This window comes from Bactrocera tryoni, chromosome 2 (genome assembly GCF_016617805.1).
Source record: "Bactrocera tryoni isolate S06 chromosome 2, CSIRO_BtryS06_freeze2, whole genome shotgun sequence".
NCBI lineage: Eukaryota > Metazoa > Arthropoda > Insecta > Diptera > Tephritidae > Bactrocera > Bactrocera tryoni.
In genome coordinates this window covers 28,716,200-28,729,181 of record NC_052500.1, presented here as the reverse complement: position 1 = coordinate 28,729,181, position 12,982 = coordinate 28,716,200, and the positions used below count along the sequence as shown (strand labels likewise).

Below are 12,982 nucleotides of genomic sequence, written 5' to 3'. Positions count from 1 at the left end.
CTGAGAAACATGCGTCTAAAGTCAAAGCGATGCCATAAAATACCTCTGATCTGTAGGAATTTAAAGATAACAAGTAAGGAAGGGCTAATTTCGGGTGTCACCGAACATTTTGTACTCTCGCATGATGAAGTGATAATCGAGATTTCAATATCCGTCATTTACATATTTTTCAAATACATACAATTTGTGTAATGTTTTATTCCGCTATCATCATTGGTTCCTAATGTATATAATATATAAAGAAGGCATCAGATGGAATTCAAAATAGCGTTATATTGGAAGAAGGCGTGGTTGTCAACCGATTTCACCCATATTTCGTACATGTCATCAGGGTGTTAAGAAAATATTATATATCGAATTTCATTGAAATCGGTTGAGTAGTTCCTGAGATATGGTTTTTGGTCCATAAGTGGGCGACGCCACGCCCATTTTAAATTTAAAAAAAAAGCCTGGGTGCAGCTTCCTTCTGCCATTTCTTTCGTAAAATTTAATGTTAGTGACGTTTTTTGTTAGTTTAGTGATTTTCAACATAACCTTTGTATGGGAGGTGGGCGTGTTTATTATCCGATTTCTTCCATTTTTGTACTGCATATGGAAATGCCTGAAGGAAACGACTCAATAGAGTTTGGTTGACATAGCTATAGTAGTTTCCGAGATATGTACAAAAAACTTAGTAGGGGGCGGGGCCACGCCCACTTTTCCAAAAAAATTACGTCCAAATATGCCCCTTTCTTATGCGATCCTTTGTGCCAAATTTCACTTTAATATCTTTATTAATGGCTTAGTTATGACACTTTATAGGTTTTCGGTTTTCGCCATTTGTGGTCATGATATCTCATTTACCCTAATGTACATACTTTACAAAGTCCCCGACGTTTCCTTTAGGATGGTACAAACATCGTTGCAATCGACGCCGTTCAGGGTTACACCCTTTTATTTTTTAAAGATATTACTGACTATTTGAATGTGCAATTAGTACTAGTTACAAAGTAGTTATAATTTATCTGGAGAGAACCCGGAAATTGTAAATAAAACGAAAAATAGTTAATAGTAATCCCCACCAGATTTAATACTCTAATACAAACGATTTTTCCATTCCTGGAAACCCTTTTCATGGGCACTTTTTGGGATGGCCTTCAGCTCCTTTGTGAATTTTATTTTATTTCTTCGATCGACTGAAAACGGGTTCCATTTCAGTTTGGAGAAAAAGAAAAAAGCACACGGAGTCAAAATAATTCTTCCTCCGGCCACTTGCCTCAATACGGCGAAATAGAACTCCTTATTGACCATCCGTCCCTCCGGAGCAAATTCATGATGTACCATACCACGAACATCACCTTGATTTTTGAGCGGCTTTGGACGGTGTTTTTTTTTTAGTTTAATCTCATTTTCCCTCCATTCTGATGATTATTGACTTATTCGCATGTCAAACTCATAAACCCATGTCTCATCGATAAATATGATGCTCTCCATGAATGTGTGATCGGAATTCATGCGATCAAGCATGTTCAAAGAGGCCAGTTTATGGTGCTCTTTTTGAAAAAAAAAACTCAGCTGTATCTGGACGAGTCGAGCAAGAACGCGTTTCATACAATGTGCACCAAAAGCAATCGAACGCACTCGCGAGAGCTGTTGAGCTCTCTTGCCATATCTCTAATCCTCGTCTGTCGCTTTTCAAGCGCCATATTCTTCACTTTTTTTAATATTTTGATCAGTTGAAGACATCGAAGATGGTCTAAAACGAGGCATATCTTCAACGATCTCACCACCGTCTTTGAAGGCTTTGTACCACTCGTAGGCTTGTGTTTTTGATAAAAGTGAATCACCGTAAGTCTTTTCCAACATTCCCAACGATTTCGCACATGAAATTTGGTAAGAAATACAAAATTTGAGAAAAATTCTTTGTTCGATATTTTTATCCATTGTAAAAATCCCAAGGCACTATGTCACTACGAGCTATAAAGTTTGCGGCGTAATCTCAGTAGCCAATCTCTAATTCCCGTAGCGCTCATTAATTTAAATTTAAGCGAACGACTAAATCATTTTCTTGCGCTTTATGACGTTTATGCGAAGCTAAAATATCCCGTTACTATGAGTATGTATGTAATCTCAAAAATATATAAATTTATATATATACCCTTGTATGTATGTATTGCATATGAATTATTACTAGGCAAACAGTTGTGTAGCCACCCGATACTCGCTGGTGATAAAATTGTGTGTTGTGTAAACTCGACGCCTGTTGCAAGCAAGTACAAATAAAGTTCATTTAAGAGCACCTCTACATCTGTATGTATGCATCAATTTTTTCCATGTATAATTCCCAAAGAAATGTATAAAATGTATATTATAAGGATAACGGCAAGTGCACGGTTGCATGTGTATGTAAACATGTTTAGTTTACTTGCATTCTCTTATTCGGCGGCATACTGCACTAATCAAATTGTGTGAGAAAAATATGAAAGAGTATAATTAAAGTTCTAATAATAACGGTAAGTTACAGTCAGATTAGGAATACAGATTATACTTTTAGATACCTATTATTAAACATAACTTTTACCGTAAAAATGATGGTTTATCCACGGATTGCGCTCGCACTAATATATGCAGTTCTTTCTGAAGTCATAAAAATAGAACTGCTATGTCCAATCTTAAATTAAATAAAATACAATTTTGTTTACGCTTTGTTCAAGTAAGCGCGGGATAATCAAGAAGAAAATGTTGAGATACTATCACTTCAACTTCTTCCAAACAGCTTCTGTAGCTAGCCTCCGGTAAGACTCTCAAGCTTACAGCATGACCGCTAATAAGGCAATGGTCTGTTTGAACCACAACCACAAGAGAGAGGTTAGCCTTACTGAGCACAAAGAGCTACGATAGATTTGGGATATAAGCATCTTGTGACAGCGCATGAACCGATGGTAATCAAGCTCCTTCGAAGCCTAGCTATGCAGTAGTAAAACACGCGAGGAGAGAGGAGCACCGACCCGTACTATTCTATACAATGCATTCTGCTGATAGCGGTTCTAGACTTCCCTTACTTGCCTGCTTGTCAGCTTTAAATTTAACTGCGATTCCGCTGTGATCTGGCACCCAAACTAGTCTCATAACAAAGTGACTCCATACCATTGATAACGAGGTTAGGCATTCTTTAACCAGTTTAGTGAATTCAAGTTTAGTATAGCCAGCTGACTATCAGCTTGGATAATCACTTCTTCTGACAATATAGCCCTCCACTAGCCCTTCCCTAAGCTGTGACTCATCCGTAAAGAAATTCACTGCCCCACTCTTCTAATGGCTTCTATCCAACCACAACTTCCTCGCAGGTAATTGGGCAGCGAAAAAGGCGCCAGAAAACTTTTTACTTATAATATCAGGGAATGTATTAGTAGAAACATATTTCTTTCTTCATCCTTAGCATTTTGAGTCTTCACATTCATACAAGCAACCGTTAATTGAAAAAAGCTATTAAACTCTTTTGCGATAGCATAAAAATACCTTATCCTATAAATCTCTTTTTGGTTATGTGACATTTCTTGAAACACCTCTGTCATACCATTTTCAGTTTCACATGCATTTCCCGTTTGCTTTTACTACTTTTTTATGTCTAAAATCTCCAACTACTTCGTTAATTTAATTTCCTTTTTAACTTCGCTTTAATTAGAACTCTTTTATAGCCCTCTAAATCGCACGAGTAAAGGAAGTTTTACTTTCGTTCTAATTACTTCAACGCGTGTTTGGCTTCGCGTTCATTCTTAACCTGCTTCCACTGAAATGAAAAGTAACTGTCGCCACTTTGTCCCACCGACAATTAAAATAATTAGTGGCGAAGTAATGAGCCACATTTAAGAGTTGAATACGCCCTTTTAAAATTAAATTTATGCCAGTTTCGTTAGACACTCGCTGACCAGCTTCACATTCCAATTAATTACTCACTTTGTTTCTTAACCGGCAAGAGACTGCAATACTAATGTGGGTATACACACTTGTTTTTATATGTATTTTCTATAGTATCCTTAAATAAAATGTTCATTTTTATTACGGCTGTTAAATAGCTGATCAATCTGTAGTGTATTCTCCAAACTCTTTCAACATTAAAATCACATAATATAGTTAAGGCTCCACTGATAGAATAAGACTCTTTATTGAGTTCATTCACTCATTCCGTATCGTAAACTTACACTATAAGGAAAATATTTCCGACTAAAGATTTTAATGCATACCGTCCATAACCTACTTAACCAAAAAGTAAAACGGTTTATCTATTACCCGTCTGAAAAACCGCAAATCAGCGGGGGTCAATGGATTGATAGTATATATGCATATAGCTGCTATGTCTGAATTTGGTATCCCCACAAAAGCTAATACGATTATGTAAACGATCGTGCAACTTCTGGAGAAAAAAAATTCGAGCTGCAGATCTGAATAGAGAAGACGTAATCTTCTACAAGGGTGTACAGCTGCTGGCATACACCGATGATATTAATATCATTGGCCTCAGCAACCACGACGTTAGTTCTGCTTTCTCCAGAATGGATAACGAAGCAAAGCAAATGGGTCTGGTTGTGAACGAGGACAAAACGAAATATCTCCTGTCATCAAACAAAGAGTCGCCACACACGCGACTTAGCTCCCAATTCGCTGTTGACAGTCATAATTTTTACGTTGTAGATAATTTCGTCAATTTTGGAACCAGCATTAACACCAACAACAACGTAAGCCTCGAAATTCATCGCAGAATAACTCTTGCCAACAGGTCCTACTGCGGACTGAGTTGACATTTGAGAAGTGAGAGTTTTATTTCGACGAACAAAGACCAAATTCTATAAGTCACTCATCATTTCCGTAATGCTAGTTTGTGCAGAGGCATAGACGATGACAACATCTGATGAATCGGTGCTATAAATTTTCGAGAAAAAGTTTCTGCGGGAGGTTTACGTTTCTTTGTGCGTTGTTATTGTCAGATATATTTCTCTATTTGTTTCCGACTGTTCCTGAGCTCGCTCGATTTGTTGCTTCATAAGCTAACTTGTATGAAAAATTATTTTCGCCTCAATTGGTCTCCAATTATGGGCACTTTTGCAGAAATCTCATATGAAATATTTACTGGCTGTTGCAGAGTTTTGTGCTGAATTTTTTCGCCATTTTTTTTTTTAACAGTAAACTTAAAATCGGGAAAAATCTATAAATGAACCGATATTAACCAACTCTTCAAATGCTGGATGCTTTTTCATGTTTTTTTCATTTAGTTTTGCCCTTGATTGAGGAGATCAGTGGTGTAACATTTGTGAAGTATCCTCAGCAATTCGTTACATAAGTGTTTCGAAATGATCCATTGGATAGATTTCGACGAATATTTTTGATTTTGCGGTTTCAATGATTTCAAAACTAGCGCCATCACCATCTATTTTATTGAGTTGATGAGTAAGTAAAAAAATACATACAAAAAATTCTTTTCGGTGTCATTTCAATGACATCAACGCAATTTTTTCGGCGTAGGCCGCAGTGAATTTCTAAAAGCTGGGTAATACTCAATAATTATAAATTTAATGTAAATATGCATTACATAGACGAATGCGTTTTTTGTAAATAAATAGCTCATTTGCATAATGTTGAGAGACTCGCAGTCAATTCTTCATAAATATGCATTAATTGATGAGCAATATCTTATCGTATCAAAATTTTACGCACGACATACATAGCTTTTGTATGTAAGTGAGCTTTCAAAACAAATGCAGTTCCGGGTGCTGGGAGGCATAAATTAATATAATTCAAAACGCTGTTTTAATGAGTCGATAATTAAATGTGATGCATTTTACCCACCCTTTTTAAAAACGCATATGTAAAGTGTTTTTTAGAGCAGACAACAGACAGCTAGATAAGATTTGAATTGAATTGTAAAACAGATTAAGTATATTCATTTTGAAAACTGTGAAAATGTGATTCTGAACCTCACTTCACTACATATCGTTGGGCAGATGCCAACAAAGAGGTATATGAGGATCACACACCTAGAGAGAATTGACTTAAAAAAGGAATTCAAAGTCGCATTGGGCAGATAAAGGAAATACTAGGACTCCACCTCGAGGAGGTACCTTCGTAGAAGCACAATGCAATAGTATAGTGACGGCTCGAAATCGACAGTTGGAATTCGGCCTGCTAGTTTCCATGAGCGGGTTTCCAAGCATTTTTCAAGCTGAAATCTATGCCAGTAATTCCAGTAGAAAATGCCACTGGCAATAAGTGCCTGTCCTCGACATGCGAAGCTGTTTCTGAAATAGTTAAAAAAGGGTTCAAGATTCTGGATTTTGGAGATTCCCTTCAAAACAAATTAAGGCAGCTTGTCCCATGTTTCGTTTTGGAAGCACATATATATGAATATATAAGGTCTATCCATTCCGCGTCTATTACGTTGTTCGCCTTGGCGTGGCGAATGGTCTTAAGTAATAATAAGAGGGATATACTTGCATAAACCTACGGTTTTACGTCTATCTCCTGTTATAGAATTTGTGAGGATATCCACACCAACGCCACCTTAAGCCAAGGTGTCGAGTTACCCGTGCTTATGGCTGTATGGTGAGCGGACTGTAATCGAGTAGCTGATCTGGAACGGTTCCCTCCCTTGCCTTATCTATGCATACTAGTTTTACGGACGAGTGATCAACTCTTTCCGGCTGACTCGCAAGATCAATCATGAACGTCAATAAAACCAAATAACACTGCGACATCTAACGCGAAAACGACAAACACATCGCATTATCGGATCCCTATAATGGAATCCCATGAAGAAAACGTACTCATCTCTAGACAGGAGACAATAAAGGGTACTATCGGATGTACCAGCCAAAGTACGCCAGTAGTGACAACAGAAAAAAACAGAGTGTACCAACCAAAATACCCAAAACCTAATTATGGAACCGTCCACCCCCAAAACAACCAGGAATACCCGAATACACTGGCAGCCAAAGAAGAGATACAACGCAAGAAGAGAAAAAAATCTCTACTTCAATTGAGGAAATGCCGATGACAGAGGTCAGTCTTTGTACTCGGGAAGTTAGGTGGTACCTCAGTTGACGTAGAAGAGTTAAGTGTCAAACAGAGTAGTAGAGGAATTCAAAAGTTTCCAAAAAGGAAGCAGTAAGTTCCGATTGCTTCCTGGGAAACCCGCCAAATAACGTTGCTCGCGCCGAGCTAAGCAGCACAGCAAGACACTTTAGTGAAGTGATCAGGAACAGGCTTCAGGTGTTTATTATAGACGAAACTCTTTGCCAAACACATTCAGGAGAGATGGGTTTAGAATGACGTCTAGTTTTCGACTCTTTGGGGCTACAAAGTCTTCGAATGTACGCGCCAGGTCTCCTTGGACTTTCTGACGGGTAGCGCTGCTAAAATTAGCGACGTCTTTGTAGACCATAAACTGAAGTTTATACCCAGAAAGATAGTGCTAATATCGCCAAATTCCCCACATGAAGTCAATCTCAGATCTATTTTAATCATATATAATCAGGAACCGGTTAAGTTAAAAATTTATGGAATAATAAATTATATTATGTTTAAAAATCAATGGAAGTCGTGAAAACTCGTTTTTCACTGTTAAAATTGTTCCTACCTATGTTTGATTCAAAGTATGACTTGGTACTGATTTTCAATATTTTCAATTTCAGTCAACGCTTTGTTAAAATGTTGGCGCTGCTCAACAGATGTATCCAATGGTGGCTTCTGCGATGACCCATTCGATCCGGAATTCATTTCCGACCAACAACGTTACTGGAGTTACGTGAATTGCTCGTATTCGTCGGGTTTCAAGGCGGTCAACGCACGACCCGTGTGTAAGAAACTTGTACAAGAAGGTGAGTAAGCGAAATCGGATGAAAAATAAAGCACTATATACTATACTACTTATACTACTACATTATATATATATAGTATGCCTTACTTTGTGAAGATTCTTTGCTGTACATTAATTATAGCTTACAAAAAATCAAAATAAACTCTCACTTCTTAATAAGAAGTACAAATATTGTTTACAAACGATTACAAAGGCCGAACCCACCGAACAAACTGCGCACGCGTACGTGACACGCATTAACAATGTCGGCGTCTTCTGTAGTTTTTCCAATAAAGTTTATTTGGATTTCGATTTAGCAATGAGGTTGGATATATGTAAGGAAACCACTTGATGGACAGCCAAATTTATAGGCGTATGTCCATATCAAATGTGAACTCATAGAAATCAACCGCATTCTTCAAAATTGTAAACAAACCAAAATTGTTTTTTACTCTCTGTTTAAGGTTAGTTGTCTTATATTAGAATTTGAAGTTCTTATAACCGAACTAATTATGAAGTCTGTCTTCCGTTGCACCGAAGATAGAATACCCTTTACAAATAAATTTGAAATTTTGATCGATCAGTTTTTATGGCAGTTATATTGACTTTATTCGATCTGAACGGTCTGATTGTATGACAGCTATAAGTTATAGTAATCCAATATCGGTTGTTTCAAGAAATGAGCAGCTTATTGGGGAGAACAATTCTGCAGACGAGGTCTGGTATCAGCCTTATAGCATGGACGCCAATAGGGCAAATGCGCCAACGCATGTAGCGATGGTGACGTAGCGCTGGTCAAGCTCCCGCGAAGCCCAACTATCTAGTAGTAGAACACAAGAGGATACGGGAGCACCAACCCGCTCAAAGGAAGTCAAGGTTGCGTGTTTTCCAAGCTAAAGATGCGTAAGCATTTCCGAGTGTTCAGAGTGTTTTTTAGAAACCCAGATTTTCTAAGGCCTTTCGCAACCATACACCTTCCGACGATGTCGACGGGCGCTATGTGCAAGATAGCGTTAAGTGCCATGGTTGGAGAAAACCTTAGTTCATCAGACATACCAATGAGCGCCCCCCGTTGAACGCTTTCGAAGTTTTTTTGCAAGTGGGGTCTTTGCTAGAGACTCCATAGAACATAAAGGGTTTAACTATGGTGTCGAAGGTCCAAAGGGTCACTTTCGGTGAAAGATCCCACATTTTTCCAATGGCTTCATTGTATTTTTTTCTCTCTTCGATATTCGGCTTCCATGAAAGATAATAATGAGCCCTATATTTTTCACTCTATCCGTCAACTCAACACTTCAGTTTGAGCGTAAAGTCTGTAGTAACAAAATTCCTAACTGTCGCACATATTACAGACTGTTCAAAATGTATTTACTTATTTAGTATCTACTATCAATTTGTTTAAGTGATTTGTTCGAATTGCAGTCTTAGCCGCTAAATTGGTGGCAATTAACCCCTATTTGGTCGATCGGTCACAGTGACTAAGCAAATATACTTGCGGAAAATAGAGCTCTGAACATACGACAGAAACATGGCATACTGTTACAAGTGTAGCCGCATTTATATCGGAATCTTATTTAGACAACTACAAATTGATTTGGCATAGAAACAGCGGTGGTCCGAAAAGTCAAAATCCAATGTGACGATCTATTTGTACACAATTTATACAAAATACGCTAATTTCGTTGACAAAACAGCACGCCGGTTGGCGAAACGTCCAAAAAATTAAAATTTATTGTGCCAGTAAAAGAGAGACTGATAGACACTCAAACGCACACAACATGTGGGTGAGGTGCGATTAGTGACACTGACAGTGATAGCAGTGTTGCATTTCAATTTCTCAAAACTACACGAGTTGAGTGTTCATTTATCGTCTCACTGTCAAAAATGCACTCACACCTCACGCTCAGCAGCGCCATGCCGCTCACCCGCAACCGAAGCTCTGGCGGGTTTGCTCTTCGACACATGGGTCAAAATTCGCGTGGCGTTGCTGCTCTCGCTGTATGTGGCGCTAATTTGTTGCAATTTATTACACAATTTTTCCAACAACGCTGTCGGCGGTGCCGTGTTGCGACAAATACGCTTTATCATCGGCGAATCGCAAAAGTCGTGACGCCGTCGCGGTCGCAGTCGCCGCCAACGGGTTGCTTGTTGATTTGTGGAAATGTTGTAAAATGCCACAAATGTATGATATTAGTGCGTAAGTGTGTGCATGTGTGTCAAAATTCGCATGCGCTACTTGCCGTTACTGTCAGCGTGCAATGCATTTTATTATTCGCGCTTTTTATCCTCGAGTGCGACTTCGTTATGCGTAGATTGCAGTTTTCAAAAACGAAATCCAAGCATCGGCAGCAAATCGAGGCAAATTCAAAAGTTCTATGTTACCTGTTTTCAAAGCAGGAGGCTCAATACCGCCAAAAATTTTTAATCTCCGAACCAAAATTCCCAATATCAAAAAATAAAAAATTATCCAAAATTGAAATCCCCAAACTGTAGAAAGATATACGAGCGAAAGAACCATGGGCACTCCGATTTCGGACCGACCAGTGCAGAAAGGACTTCGACGCGAAATAACTGGTCAATGGACAAGTATCCGGCCTACCATAGCAATAAAATTTTTGTTTTGAAATATTCACATTTTTATTTAATTTCCTTCAAGGGTGATTATAACCCTCCAACTTTTCGATACCCTTTTCGGGTAGAATTTGTTCTTTGCTTCAAAATAGACCTCAGTTTTGGCGATCACCTCTTTATTCGATTAAAATTTCCTGCAAGCGAGCTTACTTTCCCGATCTTAGAATAGCAAATAGTCGCCGTGGGCCAGATCGGGAGAACACTGTGAATGCGGGAGCAATTCGAAGCCCAATTCATGGAGTTTTGCCATCGTTTTCACTGACTTGTGACACGATGCATGGGCTTGGTGAAACAGCACTTTCTTTTCCTTCAAATCTACCCAGTTTTCGGCGATTCCGTTCTTCAAACCGTCTAATAACGATGTGTAATAGTCGCTGTTAATGGTCCTTCCTTTTTGAAGATAGTCAATAAAAATCATTCCATGCGCATTCCAAAATACCATGCCAGCCGACTGTTGTGTTTTTCTACGCATTGGAGCGTGTTCTTCGAGTGCAGTTCACTCGAATGACTGTCGATTAGACTTCGGAGTGATATAATGGATCCATGTTTCCTCCTATGTCACATATCGACGCCAAATATCTTGAACAACTCCAAACGATACTCCAAATCATCAACTCGTCGTTTTTTCGGTTAAAAGTAAGTTCGTGCGGAACACACTTTTCACAGAGCTTTCTCATACCCAAATATTCATGAATTATACGATGTGTGCGTTCATTTGATATCTTTAGAGTGCCTGATATTTCATTTAATTTAAATTTACGGTAATCCAAAATTATTTGGTGGTAATTTGGGTTTTCATCGGTAACAACATCTTTAGGGCATCCGAGGCGTTTAAGGTCTTCGATGCTCATTAAACCAAGTCTAAACTAAGCATACCAATCCCTGATGGCTGATTTTTCTGGGTCTGTGCCCGGAAACTCGTCATCAAGCCAAGCTTTTGCACCAACTGTACTTTTTCCACTCAAAAGGCAATATTTTATCAACACACGAAATTCCTTTTTATCCATTTTTTCACAATAATAAAAATTGTTTCGGTCAAAATGATATAATTAATGATCCGACAGCTGTCAAATTTATACATGCGCCTTTTGAAGGTTAGAGCAGGGATTTAATTCTAGTAGCGCCATCTATGTGCAAGGCCAGAGTTTTTTCATTAATTTTGTTATGAAAAAGTGGGGATTTTGAAATCAAGATTTTCAGGTTTCTCTCCTATAATATTGAACGTGTCTCTGTTTTCCTATAAATTACAGTTTAGAATCTTGAATATACGATTTTAATCCCAATTAATCCCCAGTATCATATAACTGGTATTGATTATAAGTCAATAAGCAAACATCACAAATTGCGGCAGTTATGAGGTTACTTCTACTTCTTCTTCACTGGCGTAGACACCGCTTAAGCAGTTATAGCAGAGTTAACCACAGCACACCAATCATTTCTTCTTTTCGCTATTTGTCGCTCTTTTACGAGGACATCAACCAGCTGGGCCTCGGCACCTTCCCAAGTTAAGGACCGTACATTCCAAGTATGCATACTCTTAAATCATAATCTTTATAACGTTTGCCGTGGTAGTCATCAAAATTGGGGGCTTTCATCCGACGCTGTCTGGTGAACAGACGCTGCAGTTAGTCTTCAGCAAACCGTTAAACCGAATACGTCGTATTGGTTCCACTGAAGTTTCCTCTCTTTAAGCCACGACACCAGGATCCACACGTGGATACAAAGGTTACCCACGTTTCCAGGGTGCGCTTAGAGGTCGCACGAATAGGGATTGGTTGGCGCCCTACGACTGTAACTGCTTTTACCCAGAAGCTTGACTATACCCCATTACTAGAGTTGTTAAATATAGTTTATAGTATAGTGGATTTCTATCTCGTTGCGCTTGAAGCATTGAAAAATCGTCTCAATCGAAGAAAAGTAATACCAATTGTGCCGTCATAATATTCGGTTCCGTTCGAGTTCGACCTCACCTTACTTGTTATCATTTTAAGTGTTTCATGCTTTGGTTTTAAGCGCAATTTTTACGGTTGCGTTGTTATTGCGTTTGTTTCTATTTTATCGCGCATGCAACAAATTGTTGCTTGTATCTTCATTGCATTTTTTCAATGCACGAGTGCATATGTTCGTATCATTGTATTATTGTACATATGTGCACATACCATAATGTTTGCCAGCAGGTAATTGCGTCAGTCGCGCATTTTTATGACGTTGCTTAATACTGCCTTTTTGCTATACGTTTCCTACGACAATTCGCAGTTATTCCAGTAAAGCACTTTAAAGTAAATTTGCATTTCTCAATTGCTCAATTGCGTAAAAGAATAACTGCAGTCAAAGCTCTAGGCTTAAATACCGCAGATTTTCTACTTAAAAACGAATCTTTGACGTTACTTTTGGTAGAAGCTCGTGTGATTTTGCGAACAACTTATGAATTGAAATTCTTTGTTTTACATACCTCATCTGATCTCATGGATAGATAGAGAAATAACGATTGCACCAAGACCTACGATCTATTGTGCGTTTTCT

The 12,982-nt window shown here is 38.4% G+C and overlaps 1 protein-coding gene across 1 annotated transcript in view; it reads left to right on the top strand.

The window, feature by feature from the left end:
- Positions 1-12,982, top strand: part of LOC120769155 — a 39,394-nt gene that overhangs the window by 15,149 nt on the left and 11,263 nt on the right. Inside the window, exon 2 of the mRNA XM_040096038.1 lies at positions 7,665-7,850. Within this exon, the coding sequence (XP_039951972.1) occupies positions 7,665-7,850 (186 nt within the window). The remainder of the gene's footprint in view (positions 1-7,664; positions 7,851-12,982) is intronic.